The sequence below is a fragment of the Empidonax traillii genome, unplaced genomic scaffold (genome assembly GCF_003031625.1).
Source record: "Empidonax traillii isolate 1590-97213 ecotype Southwest subspecies unplaced genomic scaffold, ASM303162v1 scaffold644:size547830, whole genome shotgun sequence".
NCBI lineage: Eukaryota > Metazoa > Chordata > Aves > Passeriformes > Tyrannidae > Empidonax > Empidonax traillii.
This window is the reverse complement of record NW_020955837.1, coordinates 333189-357166: the sequence shown is the minus strand read 5'-3', so window position 1 is coordinate 357166 and position 23978 is coordinate 333189. Positions and strand designations below refer to the sequence as shown.

General features: G+C 41.8%; 1 protein-coding gene across 1 annotated transcript in view; it reads left to right on the top strand.

Annotated features, from left to right (window-relative positions):
* The window catches only part of PHLPP1 (PH domain and leucine rich repeat protein phosphatase 1), a 142331-nt gene extending 120173 nt beyond the window's left edge, over positions 1-22158 (top strand). The window contains exons 10-16 of the mRNA XM_027899112.1: positions 5834-6034; positions 7038-7200; positions 11934-12064; positions 15494-15598; positions 16470-16664; positions 17935-18163; positions 20081-22158. Of these exons, the coding sequence (XP_027754913.1) occupies positions 5834-6034; positions 7038-7200; positions 11934-12064; positions 15494-15598; positions 16470-16664; positions 17935-18163; positions 20081-21205 (2149 nt within the window). The 3' untranslated portion in view covers positions 21206-22158. The remainder of the gene's footprint in view (positions 1-5833; positions 6035-7037; positions 7201-11933; positions 12065-15493; positions 15599-16469; positions 16665-17934; positions 18164-20080) is intronic.
* Positions 22159-23978: the final 1820 nt, after the last annotated feature.

Here is a 23978-nt window from a genome sequence, read left to right as displayed (position 1 = left end):
TTCATCTGCTTTTTAATTAATTATTTTTTAAAAACTGTTAGTTGAAGAGAAATGGAGGACTAGCCTATAAAACATTTCTCTGACCGAGACAGAACTTGGTTCTGTTTATTGCACTGAAAGTATGCACATCTTGATCATGTTAGCAAGAATTTCTCTTGCAGGGTGGGGATTTCTTGGCAAGATGAGCACCACAGAGGCAGCCAGATAATCTCTTCATTTCTCATTACCATATGCTGGAAAAACAGAGAATTCATGCAAGTGCTGCGGCTGATGGGGAAGAGTCCCAAACTGAGTCCTGAGCCTTTCTTCGTGCATCTGTGTTCCTGAAGCCTTTTGTTGCTATCCACTCCTGCCTCTGCTGTGTTGTGATGCCTTTTCCGCTGTCTGATTCTCAAACAGACTTTTTACTGCCTTCCTTGAGCAGCCGGCAGCAAACTACCATTTAATGGCATCAAAACCGTTGTACAGAGTGCTCTTCAGATAAGACTAGTAAGCCTTCAAGAGCTTTAGCTGGGCATGGCAGAAAAGCAGTGACAGTGGTCAGGGCAGGGTTAAAAATGGGGGGCACAGCATTAAGAAGGGCAGGGGTTTGTTTGCCTCTTGCCCAAGCATCCGTTCCAGTTAAAATGGATGTTTTCAGTATAAACCCTTAAAGCATCCATGGGGCTACTCAATGCACTTGCGTGGTGAAGATGTGTAGCTGTGATTGCACAGCATAAACCTTGAGCTTTGTTTTGCAGTGTCTGGTAGCAGCCAGCTGTGGTGGCTAAGCCAGTGTCAGCTATTCAGAGCCTGTCTAGGATCTGTCTGCATGTTTCTTGTTTTCAGCTTTGTTCAGCTGTTCTTATCTCATTTGATTTTCTGCATGTTTTGAATTTATTTTATTTAATTTGTTTGGGGTTTGGGTTTTTTTGCTGGAGTTTTGAAAGGTGACCCAGTTAAACTTGCTCTTGTTTGATTTTTGCCATTTCCACCCACTGTGGCTGCTTCTTTGTGATGCAAGTATTCAGTCCTATCCTGGATGCAGGGGAAGTTTGAGGGAGGAAACAGTCAAATGAATGCCAAGTGCTATTTGAGCGTTTGATGCACGTTCTTGTGTTGAAGAAATGCTTAACTGCATTTATCTCTTTGTTGATAGGTTAAGGATTTGCAAGCAGGTATGTTAGAAACTGGGGAAATCCCAATTAATAAAACAACTAAGAGAGGTTAGAAAGTAAGAGCTGAGGAGACAGCAGCAGTTAAGTGGTTTTTTTGGCAGTCCCTCAGCAGGAAGGAGATTCACTTGAATGTTTCCTTTCTTTAATTTATTTTATTTATTTATTTTTTAAAGAAGAAATACCCTCTTTTGCATGGGCTGGTGAAACAGCCTTGATTTTTTTTATCCTCTCCTTTTTTTCCCCCCAGACATGCTTAGCATACAGGATTCTTCCTCATACGCCTGCTACTACAATCATAAATTATTTTAGTATTAGGCGACCAGAAATTGAGGGCATGTCTTTGCAGAAGGCACCGAAGAAGAAATTTTGTATTTTGATTGCTCTGTACTGATGGAGATCTTGGGGCATAGGCCAAACTGAAAATCTTGATATCTCTGCATATTCTCTTTTTACAACTGCAGTGTTCTTTCTAACTCTTATCAGTACTTTCAAGCTAAACACAGTGGTTTTGATTTGCTGCTGCTCCACCACTGAATGCAGTTGTCTGTGTTCCTCCTTGTCAAATGCTCCTAAGCTTTTCAGAGAACTTTGTATTTCCTTCAGTAGTGGCTCTGTCTTACCAATAAGCCAAGTTTGCCAAGCTACTTCAGAAAATTATGAGGAATTGAGAGATGCTGTATTCTCACATTTGTCTGATTTCAACTTTTGTGTGTGCTAGAGGTAGGCATTCATGACACTGGTAGGCAAGGTTCAAACCTTGATCAGAATCCCCTGGGTATAAATAGGGAATGCTTGTGACTGCATTTTAGGTCTTTTTTGTTGTTAGATCCACGTCCCTGATTCTGGCCTATTCTTTGGACAGTCTTTTCTTGTTTTGCCTCTTGGAGAAGTTAAATCCAGCGAGGGACTGTACTTCAATACCTCATAAAACCAAAGGTGACTTCTTCCAGCTAGAGATTACTGTTTATATTATAACACCAGAGGAGAATATTCACCTTGTCAAAGCTGAAGAATTCTGACATCTCCCTGCCAGTGCCTTCATTTCTTTGTTAATCTCCAACGCTCTTTTAGTACTTGTTAATTCATGCTTTCCTCTCTGTATTATACTCTGGTATGTGTGCAGGCTGCTGAATGCAGGTCTTTGTAGTGATGCTGTAGTTTTTTTTCATGAGCCTGTGGTATAATATGTGGGTGGAATTGGAAAGGGAAACAATTAATTTTGGACTGAGCTTTAATACTTGACATTCTGGTTCCATCTGATAAGCAGTATGAGTGGGATATCTTCAAGGAACATGAATCAGTTCAAGTCCATACACAAGAGAGATAGGAACAGTTGTGCTCAAGTAAATTTCCACTCCTCTGGAGGGCATTTATAAGATGTGCCTTCTAAGGTAGCAGCTGGCACATTGCACAGGGATGAAGAAATAGGGGAGTGGAAATAACCTGGAGGAGGACTTCTGTCTTAAATCAGTGTGAGGAAAAATGTGATGGGCAAGTACAGTTTTAGGTGTTGTTGGGGTTTTGTTGGTTTGCTTTATTGTTGGTTGGGTTTTTTTTGGATTTTGTGGTGTGTTTTGTTTTGGTTTGTTTTTTTGTTGTTGTTGTTGGTGTTGGTTGGGGGCTTTCTTACATAATATTATAGCACAGAATTGACATTTTTGGCAGTAGCAATCTGCTGGTTCATTCTGTTCTTTGGCCAAAAATGGTGTTCCTTTTTAATTTTATTTCTCTTTTTAAATACAGACAATATCTTGAAAGAATTATCATTTCAGAATGTTTTTGCCATTTTAATGTAACAGCTGGTCAAAAGGAACATATATGCAAGCAGAATACTCATTTCTAAAAGTTAATTTAATTCTGTCATCTACAGATAGAGATTAGAGTATAATTAATCTCTGACTGTCAGTTGTTTAAGGAGAGATACCCTGCTATGACAGGGTTCCCGTTCCAGGCTGTTGGCAAGGTTTTTGCTGGTCACCTAAACTTTGTTTAGGACACTAAACTGTAGATTAGGATGATGAGGATTTATTTACAATGTTGTATCACTCCCTGGAAGATTTGGCAAAAGGGCAGGGTTGGGGGGAAGGGTGTGTGTGTGCAGAACATCAACTCTCCTCTCTCCTTTCCCCACTGGAAAATAAATACATCAAAACTTCTTTCTGGCAGGAATACATAGATTCCGTTCAGTTTTAGTACCAGTGAGGGAACAACTTTTACATTTCTTGTTGTATTCCACCAATGTTAAAAGTTTATTACAAACAGAAGAAAGTTTGATTCATTTCTCTTTCAAATTTGAAATGGCTTCAGTTTATAGTACACTGTATTAATTTCAGCTTTATCAGAGCAATGTACCTTTTCTTACTTGAAGCTTTTAGTTGTACTTGGGCTAGCTGTTCTTGAGTGAACTTCATAGCCATAGGTTTTGATGCTCTCTAGGTTACCTCTTTGGCCACTGCTATCTGTGAAACACTCCAGGTTATTCTCCTGTAGCTTGCAAGAACAAAAGTAAAACACAGATCCTTCTTCAGGGTAGCAGAGCATGACCTTTCCTGGGGAGTGTTTTGCTGCCACCTCCTCATCCCCATCATATTCTTGTAAAAATTCACTTTTCCCAGCAGCTTTAAACCTGTTTATTACTTAAGCCTTTCCAGACTGAGCTGAAGCTGATTATTTTGTACTATTAGTGGGGCAAAGAATACTGTGGCTTTAATGTTAATAAAGGTGCCTTTTTTTGTGGAGAGGGAAGATAATCACGCACATTAGATTGAAGATGCCGAAGTAGTAGCTGTCTGTACTTCTAGCAATAGGTGTACTTGCTGGTGTTTAATTAAGTACAGGATCTGCTAATGTGCTATGCTTCAGTTTAGTGATCCAAATTCGAATGAGCTTAATTTATTTTTAGCTTCTAGCTAAAGGGTGAAATTGAGCAGCATCTTTTTAGAATAAATAAATAAATTTAAAACCCCTTTCAGCTGCTTATTCCCTTCGCTATATTAATCCTTCCTCTCCTCCCTTCCTCCTCTGGATTTTTAGCACCCTTGTGAATAATGAATGAGCCTGAGGATTAAACTGTGTTTCTCTGAAGTGGACTCCTCTGTCTGTGTAAAACAGCTAACCTAGTTTCAGTTCTGTGCAACGCTGAGAGATTTTTTGCTTCTAATGGAAATAGTGTGGTTTTTTTAATCCTTTGGCATTCCACGTGACTTTTGTAGCATGTTTGACCCTTATTTACTGCTGAGCAAGTTTCAACCAGCTGCTACTCTTGCAAATCCATTTCATTCATTAATAGGCCCTCAAGGTCAGTGTGGACTCCTGCGTCCATGGGAGCAGCTATCAATTTTTTATCGCTTTCTCTTAAGATTGGCAGGAATGCACCTACCTTTTGTGTCCCGATCAGTGGCTGTACAGGCTTCAGACAGCACACTTATGAGTCTCTGTTTGTTGAACTCAGCCTTGCCCGTTGCAGCTGCCCATTCCTCTTGGTTGGTAGGAGCAGTACGGGCTGGTCTGAACGCAGTCGCTGCAGACTGGCAACACACACTTCTGTATCTCTCTGAGGCAGCCTTTTCTGAAAAAGGGAGGAAGGAAGAGCAGTCATATTTCTGCTGAAAAGACATGGTTATGCCAAAGTTGGTTACCAAAGGTTAAGTAGTTTTATTTTTCCATATCTTTGGATTTGCTGGTGTGAATTCCAGCCCTCAAGATACCTACAGTGCTGCTGTGATCACCAAGCTCCCCTAACAAGCATGAATACTCTGCCCCCAGAACTTCACTTGCAGGAATGGGCAGTGCCTATACCTCATCAGGTCTTGTTCCTATCCTGGAAAAAGTCCTTTGGGGGAGAAAGAATAAGTTCATTTCTGTGCTTCTTCAGTCCTTGCTGCTTGTGGTGGGACTGCAAAAAAATACTTGACTTGGGCTTCTGCTGCTTTTATGAACAGGGGAAGGGCACTGAGAAACTACATAGAGATCTGGCTGTCTTGCTGCACACATCAGCAAGCAAGTATATAGCTTTTTAAATTTAATTTGCTACCAGGAATGTCTCTCTTTAAAAGCTAAAAGGCAAATTACTGCTTTGTCCCAGGCTTTGTTTTTTTCTTGTGCTGGGTACATCTTTAGGTATCCAAATATTCAAAGAGTACTTTTTCATATTTTGTAGTTGCTGTCAGACCTTCAGGTTTAAACAAAATACTGTCTGCACCCTAGACAGTATTTAAAATACTGAAACATTGGCTGACTTTTTTTTACCATTGACTTGTTTAGTCATTTGAAAAGCAGCTATGCTCTCATGATTCGTTGATGATGAATACAGAATTCATTTTTGTGTGTAATGAATATGGAAATGATGTGGTTTGTGATTGCTCTTACCTTAAGGTACGTCTGCCTTAACGTTGGAGGTACTGAGGTCTTGATAACAGAATAGAGGAATTTTGACATACTCATTTTGCTGATGTTTTGTTCTTAGAAATGTGGTCATTTAAAAACACAAACAGAAATTTTGTTCTTTTAGTGCTAGACTTTTGGTCTTCCTGTCTGTTGTTGTGAACTTGTGACTTTTGACCTTTGCTTTGTAACTAACTTAAGTTACCTCTTAAAAACAGAGATTTTTATTTATACTTCTAGACAAAACCTGCAGGATGTTTCAGTGAACACCCTTATGTAACTTCTCTTTGCAGCCTGAGATTTCTTAATGCCTCTGCCAACAAACTGGAAATGCTTCCTCCAGCCACCCTTTCTGAAGAAACCCACAGCATCTTGCAGGAGTTGTATTTGACCAATAACAACCTCACAGATAAATGTGTACCCTTGTTAACAGGCCACCCACACCTGAAAATCTTGCACATGGCTTACAATCGCCTACAGAGCTTCCCTGCAAGGTAAGTTTCACTGCCTCTGGCCCACTGGTGGGTGGGCATCGTGAAATATTTTCACAGCAAGAACTAAGCTGCACAGAAATGTGGTGGCATAGGCTTTATTTTGAATGTAGTGGTACTGCCATGGGTGGATTCACCTGTTTATGCTCTCTTGCACATTGCTACCCTCTCTTGCAGTACATGGTCAAGCAAGTGCTGCATGTTGGTTGGTAAGTTTTAATGATGCTTGAAACTCTTTTGAGCTGGACTAATTCAGCATGGCTACGCTATGCTTTTGAAAGTTGAGCAAGGAGGTCATCTGTTTTGCCTGCCTTGGTCACTTTGCTTTCACCTGGTGGGCTTCTCCTTGCAAGAGATTAGCAAGCATAATGGTCTGGAAATGTCTTCTCAATGTGGACTATACTCCACTAGGGAAAAATCCTCTCAGCTCCAGAAGGAGATTCTGCCTTGCCAGCAATTTCTGTACTTTCAACTCACTCTGTTTTAATCAGAAATCTTTCAAGTGGAAGATGTGCTGTAAAACCGATGGGGTACAACCTTGGAAAAGGGTTGCCAATAAATAATGGAAAAGACATCTCTGTCCTTGTGTGATGTTCTGAGCAGCTGGGCTTCAGTGGCAAGGGGGAGGGTTGGAGATGAATTTAGGGGGAAGGGGTGAGTGGGGTGCTAGACGGTGGAGGGGAAAATTTGAGATGGAATGAGAAACTAGGGTCAAAAGAAAGGGAAAGAAGGGAGGAAAAAGAGTGAAAGTGAGCTGGTGGGCAGGGGCAATGTAAGCAAAGTAATCTGAAAGGTAGCATTAACAAACACTGGAAGAAACACACATTTCGTTCCACGACTGTGTTAGCATATGTGTGAGGAGAGGTGACAGGCAATGCTGTGAACAAGAGTCAAAGTCTACGATTTTATTTTCTTAAAATAATGAAAACCACTGCTCTTATTGCCACTTCAAAATAAAATATGCATGTCTATTAAAAGAAGAAGTCTCAAATTTTTGTTTTCACAGCAAAATGGCCAAGCTGGAAGAGTTGGAAGAAATTGATATTAGTGGGAACAAACTGAAAGCCATTCCAACGACCATCATGAACTGCAGACGTATGCATACTGTAATTGCTCATTCCAACTGCATTGAAGTCTTCCCAGAAGTCATGCAGCTTTCTGAAATAAAGGTATGAAATGAATGTGCTTTGGAAGAAGCAAGTGTAATGTGATTTTACCAATTCTATTCTCCCCTCGGGTCTCTCATTGCTATGGGATAGTATATTCTCAGAAATTATGGAGATCTGACAGCTGCTTTCTCCTCTGAAGTCATATGCAAAATATTTGCCCCTGTGCAGCCTCAGAGTGAAATGGAAGAGGAACCTCAAAGTCTGATTTATGCTTACCTTCATTAGATTGTATCTTCTCTGCCAAATAAGTGCTAATTGTCTTCTTGTGACAGTCTGTTTTGATACGACTTAAACATTTGGCAAGAGCTACGGGTAATTAACTCTTGCTGCCTTGGCAATTGGTTGATTGTGTAGGAATGGACTTTGTTTGGAGCACGTGTTAAAAACCGCTGAAGCTGCAAAATATGATAGGCCTTGGGGACAGAGATAAATTCCAGGAGCAGGGGATTTGAGTATTTAGGCAAGCTATTTTCATTTTCCTAATTGCAATCATATTTTGTGCAAGGGGGGTGAATACTTAATCCGTCTCTTGTACGTGTTTCCAGAAGAAATTCTGTACATTTCTTGACACTTCTTTTTGTGGGACGCATTCTTTGCTTCACCACACTGATGAACACTGCTGCTTACCTTTTGTGAATTGAGTTCCTACTTCTCGCCTGACTCTAATGCAGAATAGTTTGCACTGTGAACTCTTTTCTGCTGGCCAGAGCTGGGAGACGGTTATCTCACAGCATACAAATCTTGTGATACAGCAGAAAAATCCGTCATTCTCTGAGGCTGAGAACTGATTACCTATTCATGGACTCAAAACAACTTAAGTGTCCTTCTGGCTCTCTGTGAAGTCAAAAGGCTAAGTTCCCAGCCTGACGTGTATGCCTCAGTGTCTGGGGTCGTGGAAAGCAGCAGGAGCAATAATTCTGTTGGACAAGCAAGTACATGTAAAGATGAGCTTTGTGGCTTTAGCCAGGAAATCTCAAACAAACTTGTGGGGTTTTGAATACTCCTCCCTCTTTGGAACAATGGCCAGAGGAAGCAGAGGGCCATTTAGAATCAATCAGAAGTAAAGCCTTTTTTCTTAGAGGAAGAATTGGGGTGGGGGAGTGAGACTCTGCACGATAAACATTTCTTTAAAAATATGAGGGTGGTGTTAACAAAAACAAAAAAAAAAAAAGATAATGTAAACATACTGATAGGGAACAGTCACCTTTTTCCTTTTGTTCATGCATCTTGGGGAAAGCTGAATGCTTTATAGAAGCATCATGTTCAAAGTGCTACTCAGTGACATTGAGCAGAAAAAATGCTCTTGGAAGACCTGGCAGTTTCTTCCTGCTGGTTTCCTATGGTTATTTAGTTCTCTTTAGCAGAAGAAAGAGGTGTGGACGTCACTGAGTGTTTTGGGAATGCAGGGATAGCGTGCGTGGCTTCATCTGAGAGGGCACAGTGTTCTTTGACTCCACCTTTGTGGAAGGACAGTGCCTGGTCAGTACTCCAGCCTAGTTTTGACTTACATGAGATGTAAGTTATCAGATGGCAATGTGCCTTGCTGGGTATAGGAGTTCTTCTGGCCTTTTGGCCATTTCTCTAGGTCAGGGGTGGTGTTTATCAGTTTAGAATTAAGCTAGTGCTGATTGCCTATATCCATTACTTGGCCTTACCTGAGCTTCTTCTTAAATACATGAGAACATTGAAAATGTGCCAAAGTAAGTTTGGAATTCATTGCTTTAAGTATGGATTTAGTCATTTGGTGAAATAAGCTTGCTTATAGCAAAGCACAAAGTCATATAGTCTGATGTCACCTCTGTGAATATATCATATTTGATGGTTAATTTTAACTGAGGTGGCATTCAAACACTCTAAACTCCTGGGGAAAACTCTGTTACTTGAGGTAATGGGTATTTTGCTTTTGTATTTAATTAGCCTGGAAGGCTGACATATTATGTTTTTGGTGTCAGTATTATTGGAACAGTTCATGGCAGCAGTTACTATGCTGTCTGAAATGATTTCAGAAGAAAATTAGTGTAAATGATGATGCTTTTACAATTGCAATAACTCCAGGTTTTCCAGACACAAGGTCATTTTAGCGATATAATTGACTCTAAGCCTTTTTTACACACTCTTTTATATGCTCTGTAGCCTTTTCCAAGGCCACAGAAGTTGTGTTGCCCTCTTTTGAAGAGCCCAGTGGATGTCTCTGAAATATCTTGCCCAATAAATTTTTTTAGGGGTTTTATTGTCTTTTATGGCAGGTATTTATACTGTCAGGTTTATCTGTGTGCACTGAAATATCTTCTGCGAATGGCTGAGCAGCTGGAAGCACACACACCTGAGTCAATGCCCCAGCAGACATTGTCTTGTAGCTGTTGTTTGACTGTGTTCAAAATATAAAAGGGCACTTATGAAATTGTTATTCATTGTCCTGGTGTTCTTGTGCAGTCAAACAATTGAGTAGTCCTTACTGCTTATGCAGAGAGCAGCAACCCAGGCTTGCTTTTCCCAGCCTGGACCTCGCTTTACTTTATCATCCAGTTTTCATTGACTTATGAGTTGCTTCTATTCATAGTTGTCTTGCTGGGCTGCTCTGGTTGAGGGGGATACAGAAGTTTTTTTGTCACAGTCTTTGATCAAGATTATCTTTTGCAAGACCATTACCTTGAGATCTGAAATAAATGAAGATGTCCTAGCAGTAACACCTTGAAAGCAGAATGCTTGATCTTTGGTAGTGTTTCTCCTAGCTGAAAGGGTTAATATGGGTATGGTCACCTTTAGTCACAACTGACAATAACTGAGGTCCCTTCCAGCCTTGAACACAGCAGTTACAAAGCTGTGGATGCAGCATAAGCAAATGTTGACTGTTAACCCTGTCTTTCATCTGGCCTCTTGAGCGCAAAATCCTGCTTGCAGCTTGAGGAGTCGTTCCTCTGGTGCTGCATAGGTGGGGCAAAACCAGCTTGCATTTCATACATGAGGAAATTGGGATCAGTTAAGATGTAGACTTTCCTGCTTGCCTGGGGTGTAGAATAAACACTAAATTTAACACAGGTCCACAGCAAGTTCTGCTTAGCCTATTCTTCAAACAGTACAAGTGACACCTAAGAAATCTCAACCTGATAAATAAGCTCTCTTCACTAGTGCCTAGGGGACCAAGGGATCTGCTGTAGAGTGTTGCTGTCTTTGGCGCACTGGGCATTTAAGGAGAACAATGAAATTACTGTATTTGTATTTTTCACTCCAGCATGCTCTTCCATCAAATTTGTAATGCGTTGAGGTGTTGAACACAGCAAGGCAAGCTGGCAGCTTCCTTAATCTGCAAAGTAATTGCTGGATCTCTGGAAGCAGCAAGAAGTTGTGCAGAGTCAAAAACCTCGCTGGAATAACTGCTGTTAAGCTGTCTACTATTTTGTTTGCGTGACAGATTTAGACTTTGATTTCCTTATCAGGCTTAGATAACGTCAGCAGTTTGTTCTTGATAGATAATAAAGCCTCCATATTAGACAATCTTGGGATTCAAGATTTGGGTTAGAAATTTATTTCCGTTGTGCTTATTTAATAAGATGTTTTGGAGATTTTTCATTTTCAGAATTTACTAGGTTAATCTTACGCCTTATTCTAGCTCGGGACACAATGTCTTTGTCTACACCTACAAAAATGAAAGGGCCTCTCTTGTATCAATGGAAATTATGTAATGGTCAAAATGTGCAGCTAGGAAAAGTCTCCCTCTGCTTCTTTTAGCTCTTTTATTAAAATTTCTGAAGTCTTTCCCTTTTTGCAGCTTGAAAGTAGAAAATGGTCTTTCAGAAAGATGTGGATAGTTCTTCTGTCCTCTGTTAAATACCAACTTGTTCTGTCGTCTCAGAATTACTTTTTTTGCACCTTTTGGTGCGTACAGCACTGGTCGTCCTGAAATAGCATTTGGAGAATTGATTTTGTTCCCAAATATCCTATTTTTCCTTGTGTATTGACTTTCATCTGGATACGCAGCTTTAAACAATGTTTATGTAGGAATTTTGTCATTCTAGTGCACTTGTTCTAGCTAATTTGTGCTTATCTGGTGGGTAGCCTACAAAATTGCTCTGCTGTTTTGTATCATATTTTTTCTGAAGTATTTAAACTTTTTTTTCCACTTATTTTATTGACTTAGTATTTAAATATGAGTCCATCTAAGATGACACAAATTAAAACCATGTTTAAAACAGCACGATACTTTTTTCCTTTCCCTCCTCTACACCTCCCCTCCACATACATGAATAACTCTGCTTATTTAATATCCCTCAGTAAATACTGAATTCCTGGAAGCCTGCTCATACTCATACTGGTTTAAAATGACTTTGGGAGGAGGGACTGCTATGCCAATGGCTTAGAAGCCCCAGCTGTACATATCTCCATTTCCTTTATCTATTAAAAGACTATTTTATCAATAACATTTATTTCTTAAATACTTCAAAAATCCACTGGCAAACTTTTTGTCTGTGAAGAGCGGACAAGATGTGACAAGATGACACCTGACTATAGATGGAAATGGAGGGAACATATTTCTAGGTGTCCCAGACATCTGGCAAGATGGCTAAATGCCATATGAATTTCTTTTGTAAGAACTGCTTACCTAAATGAATGGTCTTAGGTCTTGGTTGCAGCGTTTATTGTTCATAAAACGTGCATTATCACATTTAATCAAAATTTGTATGATCTTGATGACAGCTGAATTGTCTTCTTTTTTGGCTACTCTCCTTTTGCAGTGTGTGGATCTAAGCTGCAATGAACTGAGTGAAGTCACATTGCCTGAAAACCTGCCTCCAAAACTGCAAGAGCTGGACCTGACTGGAAATCCCAGATTAGCCCTGGATCACAAAACCCTAGAGCTGCTGAAGTAAGTTACCTTACAGAGGGGGAAAGGGCAGAAAAACTCTGTCCCTAGGATGTGAGAAAACCACAATACACAGAAGTGTGTATCTCTTGTAAGAAGAAGGTCTTCCTGTTGTCAGTGGATCAGAAAGTAACAGACTATGTCGATAGGTCAGAAATTGGTGCTTCCTTGAAGAGGATGACTTTATCTGCTCTAGTGCAATCGCTTTCAGCTGTAACTCCTGGAGGGGTCTGCTAGTCTGGGTTAACCACTATTGGGCCAGTTTGATCTCCATTTTACTTCTGACAATAGAGTCAACCAAAAGACCTGTTTTGTACCACTCTGGAGATGCCAGTAGCTGCCTACTTCTTCTTTCTTCGCATTTATCTGCTTGGATTCTTTCCCATTGCTCTGGTTTTTAGCTCTTCACATACTGTTTCTTGTTACCCTTCGTACCTCTCTGCTTTTGTCCTAGAAATGATACACTTTTCGTATTTAAACCTCTCATAAAGACTCACATCTCCCACTCTGTTTGCAGCAAAACTAGTTCCTTTGCTTTGGGACCCTCAGTTTCCTTCCTGTTTACCTGTTTATTTCCTGCCCTCACTTAAGTGTCATCCATAACTGAAATTCACCTTGTGCCTTGTTCTGCAGTGTGCTGGGAAGCTGTTGCACTAAACGAGATCATCTGTGGATAGTGGTGCTGCCTTGACCTTTTCTTATGTCCTTTAGGGAACTGCACCAGCTCCAGGTTTCCTTCTAAGTCTCTTTGATTCTTAAATATTGAATGGTTTCAAGGAGGATTGATTTACTTTTTAGAGTTTGATCAGTTGCTTCATGCTGTTTGCTTTTAAATGGTTAAGATCAGACACTGGAGTAGTAAACCTCATCTGTTGTGCAAGCAAGGGAATCTTATGGTGTGAGTTTGCTTTTAGCTTGAATCAGCAGTTTTACAAAATATAAGTGGAAATCTGAGTAATGATGAATTTTCACAGATAAAAACAAGAGTCCATGTTCTGCAGCAGACAGTGAAAAAAGGGGCATTCCTCTATTTAAAGAGCTTCTTTATTGCATTCCTCTATTTAAAGAGCTTCTTTATTGCATGCAGGAAATCTTGCAGAAGCACTGTGTAATTTTGCTCTGGTTCACAGGGGGGAAAAGATACATGTTTTACACAGTTAATGAATTGTATCAAAACTTTAAGTGAAATATGAACTTCTGCCCTGTATAACCCAGCAGACAAGACGGGCACCCAGTTTCTTGCCACGTTAGTGTTCAGGCATCATGCATTGTAGCTTTATTGTACAAATTGTAATCCTAAGTGGTTGGAGAGAAGTGTGGCCCAGTTACGTGCCATATTTTCACTGGCAAATGTGTGGTTCTTAATTCACAGGAAACTTTTTCCCCCTTGTATGTGCATCTTGCTTGATTATTTGTTGGGGAGGCTGTTTCCTTTTTGTTTGTTTGTTTTGTTTTATTTTTTAAAATAAATTACTTGAAAGACCTCAGGTCTGTTCCGTTCACTAATATTCATTGGACGCAGTCAGGTGTTTCGGGCCTTCTGAGAGGTTTCTCAGTCTGTACTGATATTCTACCCTGACTTTCTATGGTATACTGCTATAATTGACTGTGAGGGAGGAGGCGCTTCTTTCACTTGATTTTCCTGGCAGGCACAAAAATACTTGTGCACTTGATACTTTTTATATCTTCCTTCTGCATGTGAAAGGCAGCTCTCCATCTGCGCCCTGGCAGGATTCAAGCAGGTAGTAGGTTAATATGTATTCTCAGTGCTGGTGAGAAGAAGAGTCCTGTCATGCATGCTTGCTTTTTTAATATGTATGGAGATCTTAAAGGAGGGGAAATTAACCATGCTCTTCAGAAGCCTTAGCCCATATTGCCTGCATAGGATGTGCTGCTAGATATCATTCTTTTCTGGACACGTCTGTTTGTAGTGGTGCTATTAAGGAGGCTGAAAGCAGTGCGTTGAGGAATCTTTTATTTTTCACCACTGCTGGGAAGCCTCGAGACAACTTCGGGTCCTTGACCTGCCCAGGAATCAATGGTCAGTCAACCCACTTAAAAAAAGAAACAGAAACCTTTTTGACCCAAGTTCCTGTGCCCTGGAGATAAGTGCCTTGTGTGAGAAGTCTGCAAAGAAAGAGTGTTTGCTCATATGTGTACTGCTTTGCAGGTGCAGACAGAATTACAATCTCTGCTACTTTAGAAGAGATCCAGGTTTCCAGCCTGATTTGGGGTTAGATAATCTCTTCTAATGCTTGTGGCAAGAAGTTTGCCTCCTGTTTGCCACACGGAGGGCTGCAGAACCAAAAACTTAAAACACAAGTGGTTCTAACATTATTTATGTAATTTGTTTGCTTTTAATCTGCCCTCGCTGATGTACATCCTGGCTATTAATGTAGAAGAAATCAAACTGGATGTGACAGTACTTCAGGTTATTTGAGGAAGACCGTGCAATGCTGAAAAGACTTTTCTGTGTGTTTAGGTCAGGTAGGGATTTGGACAGAGAAAAAATGAATGCTCAGAGTGAACAGTTAGACCTTTCTGCTTGTGTCCTTTTATGTTTCTTTTGGTTCATGAAAGGTTTGGGTGCCTTTGAAGTCTCTGCAGCGTGTGGGGAGCTCGCTTTTCCTGCCTTTGGAAGAGAGCAGTAGGGAGCAGGGGGTAGGTCATCTCTCCCCAGCAAATCAGGGCTGTGAGGAGAAGGGTATAAACAAAGAGGGCTGGGCCCTTTTTAAGTCTTTACTATGCTCCGTGAGATACTTGAAATTCAGGCTAAAGGCTATGTTGGCAGTAAATTGGAGGGTAGAGGATCAAGGGCCTGAGTAAAATTGGACTGCACAATTGAAGAAGGCAGAAGGGCTGTTGCCTGCTGTCGGGACCACAGGCAGGTTGATTCAGGACCAGGATGGAGCTGATTTCAGTTTTGTGGGTGTTTTCATGAAAGGCTGTTACTACATGCTGTTGCTTCTAAATAATTTTTTTCTTCCATTTAGGGGATACTGTGGGTCATACAGGATATTTCATTTGAGTACAATGAAAAGAGTGCAGAGACTTGTTAAAATGGGTGGGAGAGATGTATAAATTAAAAAAAAAGGCACTTCCCTGTACTGGCTTTCATCAAACTAGTGACAAATTTGCTTTGTATTCCTACAGGGCCAGGTTTGAGTCAAATAGCTTGGGGTGAGGTCAGGGAAAGAACAGCCAGCTAAGCAAAACAGTGCAGCTGACACCCTCATAGAGGCTGTCAAAAGCATTGTTTGTTGTATACAGGCACATAAAGGTAACCCTTTTGGATGTCCTGTTTAATTTTCTTCTGTTAAATGTATTGCTAAGAACCGGGAGAGTAGAAAAAGGTATTCTCTTCACGTTTCAAGTTGGATCGTGTCAGCACTTCAATCCATTGCATCTTTCCCCTCTCCTTTCTCCTTGCAGCAATATCCGCTGCTTCAAGATCGACCAGCCCTCAGCCGGTGACACGTCAGGAGCGCCGGCGGTGTGGAGTCACGGCTACACGGAGGCGTCCGGCGTCAAGAACAAGTACGACCTGGCGTGGGTTTTGTTACATGGGCACTCCAGCAGCAGAGCTCCTCTACGCCAAGATAAAAAAATCCTTTCTTCAGTGAAAGTTTTGGGACTCACAGAGGCAGAGGCCGTGTCACAACCCTGCATTTGTATACCAAGCTCTGCTTGGCTCTCCACTGCGGTCTTTGTTAGGGAAGTTGCTAAGATACAAGTGTAGCCAACACATTTGGTCTGTGCAAGGCTCTGGTACTTGCAAAAGATCTGAGTGTTTGAAAGCATTTTCCTCTTTGCAAAGCTTCTTTATCTTCAATCAGAGGATGTTTACCAAGCAAATCAGAGATACTAAAGGAAGAGACAGAATGGCCAAAACTCTGAATATTCATAGTCTGTGGCACTCCTGTGATTAAAGCAGCACTTGACAAATAATCTACCCAGGAGCATTGTGATTAATCTTTCTTTGTTCCTCAAATACCTTTTGAGAAATCCTTTGCTACCTAGGTTTCTGTAGCAAGTGCCAGCAAGCCTTTACCAACTGTTAACTGATTTAACATGCAAGTTGGTCCCAAAGATGGCTTTTGGAGGAGCGAGTGCAGTTTAAATCGGTGTGTCAGGGATACTTTCTCCCCTTTTTCTACAAATAAGGGACTAGTTCACATGTTAAAAAGGAGGAAGAATGTTTAGGGCTTGGCTTGAACTTCCACTATAATTTCCTCCCTATCTTAGCACTGTTGATGGGCCTGACTTGTCTCCACACTCAGAAAGCAGTCCTGAAATGCCTGTGAACAGGGGTGGTTACAGCTAGCTTTCAGACCAGGCCAAAATGACAAGTTGAGAAACTAATAGTGGGGTACATCCTTGATGTTCTCCTGCTTCGTTTTTTCACTAGGCTGTGTGTGGCAGCACTTTCAGCCAACAACTTCTGCGACAACCGGGAGGCACTTTATGGTGTTTTTGATGGTGACCGCAATGTGGAAGTGCCGTATTTGCTGCAGTGCACCATGAGTGACATCTTAGCAGAAGAACTACAGAAAACAAAGAATGAGGAGGAATACATGATCAACACTTTCATTGTTATGCAGAGGTGAGTCTTGGATCTGAAGAATTTTTTGCCTTGGCTGTGCTCTCTGGGCAGGTTGTTTGCTTTCAGGTCAGACACCTGCTCTTGCTTCAAAAAAATGTGAGGTGGGGGAATACCCTTGGTATCTGGCTACAGCGTTTTCTTTTATTGCATGTTTTGTGGATATTGCTCTCTGTTCCTTTCAGGTGTGGGGAGAAAAACCCCAACACCTCCCCAGCCAAACGAGAAAAACTCCAGCTCACCTACAGAATTACTAAATGCCCATGACTAAGTAGTGGGTGGAGATCTATTCTTTTTTTTGTATCATCTCTAAGTTTTACTGTTCACAATTTGCCATAACCAAGTCAGTGCTGTGAATGTGTTGATCATCTTTTTAAACTTCCTTACTACTGCCACCTGCAAAGTCTAGACTTGCTCTTTCTGTTTCTCTGTACCAATTCAGGTTATTTAAGGCTACACAGCTATTTAAAACAGATAGTTTGACTCATTAGAAATCCCTTTGGCCTTAGAATATCATTTGAGCAGGACCCATCCAGAGACATTGTAGTGGTTTGAAAACTGTGTGTGCTCTTCTTGACAGAAGAAGAAATTGTGCCCAGGGAGACACTGAGTGAAGGAGGAGTACGAAGAGAATTGAAGAAAGGAAGAGGTCAGGGAAACAAAGGAGAAAGCAGATAAGCAGCTTAGAACTAAGGAAGTGGACCAAATTAAAAATAGTATTGCTTATTGTTGAATTGCTGCACCTTTGGAAAGTGCCTCCTAACAGTGGATTTCAGAGCCACTGTGATTTTTTTTAACTAAACATTTGATATTTTAAAGAGCATTATTCTGGACACATCATAAAACAGTGAACCTCTGCCTTCTGTTTTTGCTCAAAAGTAGAGTTTTTACAATCAGAACTATTATTATTATAACAAAATCTGTAGCTTCGGAAGCCAAAGCTCCACCTGACCTTTAAAACAAATATCTATAAGATGTAAAGGAAAAAAAAACCTGAAATTCTTTAAAAGTGCAAAAGATTTTTTTTTCTAAAATTGAGCAGATTTGAATATCTGCTAATGTGAAAATAACACACTGCCTGAAAAGTTGCACGTGAGATCTCTGCAGTGCTTCTGCTGTAGTGTCACAGTCTTCAGTGGGGACTTTTGTTTCTGTCCCAGTGATCCGACAGAGTCAGGGCCCTGAATGCTTGTGGAACAGCGGCTGTTTCTCCGTAGCACCCCTAACACTTGTTTTCCAGTTAAAGAACAATCATTGTTTTGTTTAATTCCAGGAAACTTGGAACAGCTGGACAGAAACTTGGAGGCTCTGCTGTCCTTTGCCATATAAAACATGATCCCATGGACCCTGGTGGATGCTTCACGCTAACCTCAGCAAACGTGGGGAAGTGCCAAACTGTTCTCTGCCGGAATGGGAAACCTCTGCCTTTGTCCAGGTGTTACGTGATGAGTTGTGAGGAAGAGCTGAAGAGGATTAAGCAGCATAAGGCCATTATCACAGAGGTTAGAGAACATCTGGAATTGTTACAATTTGCAGCTTCCTTGAAGAATATTTGCACAACAGTGCGTGAAATTACATGTTGATATTAGTAACGTCTAGGAGGTAGTGTTCATGGTATGGATTCTGGAAATGCACTTTTCCTTTCAAGGTGATTCATACCATGCAATCAAGTTGCTTTTCCATCCCATTGCCATGCAGGATTTTGATTACCTTCCGAGAGTGAGCAGTTGGAACAGGAAAGCAGACACCCTCCTCCTAATGGGAGAGGAATTGCTGTGTTGGAGCTGTCATGAGGAGCCTTTCCAAGTGAAAAGAATGAGAGGGCAGAGCACTTGGAGAGCAATGCTGTCCTTCCCTTAGGAGACTCCTTGCTCCCGGCAGGCTGACTTTGCTGTCTGAACTCCTATGTTCCCAGAACTGCCCTTTGACAGGCTGCTCTTGAAGAGAGCACTTGCCCAAAAGGAAAACTCACCCTGCGCTCAGCTGAACCATGAGAGAGGATAAAACTATTTGTTCCCTTCTTAGAAGCTTGAAGCCACTGCTGTCAGTTTTGCTTTGTCTTTTGTGACACGTGGATAAATATCGAGCCCTCCTAATGGTGGAGGAAAGGGCAGAAAACTCACTGCAGTGTGCCCGAGAGCAGAGTGTGCACGTGTGTGTGTAGGGATGTGTGTGTGTGGAATAAGTCATGTGCCTATTGATCTTGCCAGGGAAAGGTGACGACTGGGATCTCAAATGTGACAGGTTGAAAGGGAGTCACTCCAACATAGTGTGCATCACCAAGGCATGCTCATTATGTTGTTCGGCAGAGGAAAAGGGAGATTTCTGTGCTGAATCTTAAGATGGCTCACTGATTTCATGTGCTTTGATGGCTTATCACTGCTGTCAGCCTTCTAATGGGGAAGTTAACAAGCCAACATGGGGTTTTATTTCTTCTGAGTGGTTTTAAAGAAGCAGCTTTTTTAGTCTTGGTTCACTTTTCCGTGGTTATCCACTTCATAATAAACCCTACAGTTGTTAGCTGGACCCAAAGAGTGTAATCCTCACCTTTGCAGTGCTTCCCAAACACACAATTAGCAGGGTGCAGCTCTCCCCAGCAGGCTGACAGATAGCTAGGCTTGCTGTTTCAGACACTTGCTCTGCTTATTCTGGCAGCTTGGATTCTAACCAGGACAGGATTCTGGGATTTGGACGTGCATGGGATTTTTTTTCTCAAATGCGTCCATTTTTACTGATGTTTTCCCTTCAGATACTACTCCTCCTCCCTTTGGAAATGTCATATCTAAGTGGAAATGTAGTAAGTAATTGGGGCATGTAAAACATTTCACTACAACTCAGCTGACTGAGACATGCAGACTTGCTCTCTGCTACATTTGACTTGCATGCTTCATTTAAAGTATTTCTTTAATGAACTTTTGTTTCTGAAGTGATGAGCCAAGATGAAACCTACGATTGTTACAGCTGCAAGAGAAGACTCATAACTGAATGACCTGCCCCTATATCAAATGGAGCTGTGTGCTGCTTTGCCCTGTATAGAGCCAGATATCGTGGGTGGAGGAGGGATAAGTCTGACTCACTAGTAAAACATTTGTCCAGTTGGCTCTTGCAGCTGCAGGGGCAGAATAGATGGCTCTTTGTTGCAGCCTTCTGCTTTGTTGGTCTGTGCATAGGTGATGCTGATGACAAATCAGTCGGGTGTAGGAGGCGTAGTGCAGGATTGCAAACCAGCCTTTGCTGTGCTCTGATCCCAGCTCTGTCTCTCTTTGCGAGTCACTTTGCTTTTCCGTCTCCTTAAATGGCACTATAAATGGCAGTGTTGGGGGTACTGCAAAAACAGCCGTCAATAAAATGCAAGGAGATGCAGGCACTGTGTATCCTTGTCTGTCTTGTTTCCAATTTCTTGTCCTTTTTAATTTCAGGATGGCAAAGTGAACGGTGTGACAGATTCAACAAGAATCTTGGGTTACACCTTCCTTCACCCAAGTGTTGTGCCGCGTCCTCACGTCCAGTCCATCACCTTAACTCCGCAAGATGAGTTCTTCATTCTGGGAAGCAAGGGGCTGTGGGACAGTCTCTCGATGGAGGAAGCAGTGGAGGCAGTCAGGAACGTGCCCGATGCGCTGGCAGCCGCCAAGAAGCTTTGCACTTTGGCCCAGAGTTACGGCTGCAATGACAGTATCAGCGCCGTCGTGGTGCAGCTCAACGTGACGGAGGACAGCTTCTGCTGCTGCGAACTTAACGGGGTCCCACCCCCCAGCCCAGGCATTTTCCCCCAGTCTGTCAATGTGGTCATCAAGGACAGGCCAACAGATGCGCTTGGGATGCCGTCTTCGAGCAGCGGCATGGCTTCGGAAATCAGCAGCGAGATCTCCACCTCCGAGATGAGCAGTGAGGTGGGGTCCACGGCCTCCGATGAGCCTCCCCAGGTAGCCATGAATGAGAACAGCCCGGCCTACCCGGGGGAGCAGCGCTGCATGCTGCACCCCGTCTGCCTGTCCAACTCCTTCCAGCGGCAGCTCTCCAGCGCCACTTTCTCCAGCGCCTTCTCCGACAACGGCCTTGACAGCGACGACGAGGAGCCGATCGAGGGGGTGTTCACCAACGGCAGCCGCGTGGAGGTGGAGGTGGACATCCACTGCAGCCGAGTGAAGGAGAAACAACTGCTCCAGGTGCCGGTGGAAGCCAGCGACGAAGGTATCGTCATCAGTGCCAATGAAGATGAGCCCGGCCTTCCCAGGAAAGCTGAATATTCTGCCACGGGCACAATAGGGCGCCGGCGGGGCAATGGCTCTGTGGCACCGCACGAGAGGAGCCATAACTTAATTGAAGTTGCAACGGATGCGCCGCTCAGAAAAACCGGGGGCTACTTTGCTGCTCCAGCACAGCCTGATCCTGATGACCAGTTCATCATCCCACCAGAGCTTGAGGAAGAAGTCAAGGAGATTATGAAGCAGCACCAGGAACAACAACAACAGCAGCAGCAGCAGCAGCAGAGGCAATATCCGATGGACCACCTGGCAGACTATTACGATACACCACTATGACCCACTCTATTTACTGCTCAGAAATAAACTAACAAATAAGGACACTAGAGTGTGAGACCCAGTGGGCTTGCATTACAGCAGGGGTTTTCCTTATCCTTTTCCTTTATATACTTCCTTTTCCTTATCCTGCCACTACAGATAACTGCAGCTTTTCAGTTTGTTAGGTTTAATATTCATTGACTTTCTTCTAGAGACGCTTGACTGGTAAAGTTTAAAATAGTTAACCTTCCCTTAACATATCAAGTGTAAAAACAGAAAAACAAAACAAAAATAAAAAAAAATAAAAAGGTTTAATATATTGCTGAGAAACAGATGATGATGTAATATTTTTTAAAATGGCTTGTTTGTTTTGTTTGAAAAGCAGGGCAGTAGCCAGTGCTAAATGATTTAAGTAATATTGTAATACTGTATTTCTTTGAGAGAAAAGGCTTTTTTTGGTCTTGAAAATGATAGACATTTGTAGAATATGGAGACTAACTCCTAGGAGTTGCTTTACTCTTTCAGGTGACGTAAGTCACTGAGATTCACTAATTTTCTCTGAGAGAACAGTTGATTGGGAAATTCCTGTAAATAGCTCAGTGTTGTATAGTGATGCTTACATGTTTTGTAGCTTTGGCATTAAGGACACAACCTGAAAAACTGACCTTTTTTTCTTAAAAGCGACTCTTTGGGCCACGGTCGTGGAGCGCGAAGGACTGCGTGGCTGTGTACAAGTTAGCCAGAGCCAAGGTGGTGTAGACCATTTGAAGAAACCCACTTTTTTCTCCGGTCTCTTTCTTTCCTTACTTTTACAGACACGTTTTGTTTGTGTTCCTTACTGCTGCCACAACCAGCATGATTGTATAGAGCTCATTTGCTGTAGAACATTTACATACCAAGAGTTATATTAAAGCTGAATGCACAAATGAACATGTCATAATTTTTGTTATAATAAATATAAAATTTACACCTGATGTCTGCTTTTATGTCTGAATAGCTGAGCAGCAGCTCTCAAAGAGTAGCTTGCTGTGGCTTATCAGCGTGCTGCTCAGTTAAACCAAGAAGTGTCGAAACTTTTTCAGCTTGATCACATTTTTACAATAACTGCAGAAGATCACGTGTACTTTCAGAATTTAAAGGCCTCACAAAGTGGCCTTTAAAAGATAAGAAACAACTCTCTGAGGAATTGATCTGTTTCTTCTTTTCTTTCTTAGTGCTAATTCAGCACTATTGATTTGCCCTTTGCCACAGTATTGACAGTTCCAGAGGACTGAAGAGGAGCGGTGCTCTGACTGTATCCCACTGGGACTGAGTGACTGAAGATAAAAATCATGAAGGGATAAGAAAGGGAGAAGAAAATATTGGATACAGAGAGAAGAGGGGAAATAATAAGGAGAAGCAGAAAAATGAACTCCAAACTACCTACACAAACTCAAATTTGCTTGACTGTGCTGAATGAACACGAGTTCAATGGCAATTAGACTTTGGTAGCAAAAGGGCATCTATTTGTGATTCCTGTGGGAAAGGAGCAACACCCTTTTCCAGTATTGCCTCTAACCACCTGCTCCATTTCACTTGTCACTTTTTAAAGGCTGAATTAGTGTGCAAGCATGACAGTGTCTTGCTCCTGCTTGACATTTGGTCTGTATTTTGGGAGAGGACTGTGGTAACAGGCTGTTGTCCTTATTCTGTTCTAGGGTGAAATAGCCAAGGTAGAACAGGATTACTGTTAACAAGAGATTTTTAGTTCCTTTTTCTTAAATAATTAAAATAACAGAGGAGCAAACATTAAAATGTCTTGTTTGGTAAATGTTTATAGCACTGTCTACTGTAGATCTAGAAGATTGTACTTCATTGTAATTTGAGCTTCAAAATATCTTTCTTAAAGAAAACTCATTAAATAATGTATTTAAACAAAAATAAGTTTATGGTTTATTGGCTAGTAACTCCTAGGTGTTCTTTGGTAAACAGTTTGTGTATTTCAAATTTTGCTGAACTAATTCATTGTCCTTGGAAAATGTTATGTCTTCTTTTTTTTTTCCTTCTGTTCTGGTGCTGTTTGAGGCTAAAGGTGATAACTAGCAAGGACACTATCATGGCCTAGGCAAGTGATTACAAGCTTAGGGTTTCCTGAGCCAGGTGGAAAATTCTCTATATCCTGAAAAAAAAACAACCAACCAAAAAAACACCAAAAAACAACCCAAAAAGGCAGTTCTTCTCCTACTAATAGTGGAGGAGTAATCTGGCTGCCTCAGTCTGTGGTCTCTATTTGTGATAAGGTGCCTCTGGTGTGCTGTACATGTGGTACTCCAGAGGGAGAAGCAGAGGTCAGAGTAGGGGTGGAAGGGGACCATTTCATGTGAGCTAAACTTTGGCTCAGTGCTGACAACTGACACTCCCCTTTTCTCATGTGAGTAGGAGTATATGCATGTAGGCTTCATAAAGACTTTCCTTTCATTTGAAGGAGAGACTCCCAAGAACTTGGCAGGCCCTGTGGCGTTCTCTGCTTACTGCAGTTTCCCTCCTTATGTCCTTACCTTGGCGCATAGAGGGTCAAAACTGACAGCCCACTGAAGCTTGCCCCCTTTCTGCATCATGCCTTCTGTAAAGGTAGGAATGGCATTCTGGAGTCAGGGCTTCTGTGGCATCAAAGTGACAGGATTTTGGCAGAGGAACTGTACCTTTGGATTTTCCCTCTGCCTTGAAGATGATGTCTGTGATAATGTCCTGTCTTAACAAGTCTTAATGATAAGGATTGATGCATTCATAGAGGGCGACTTCATCCCTCTGCTGG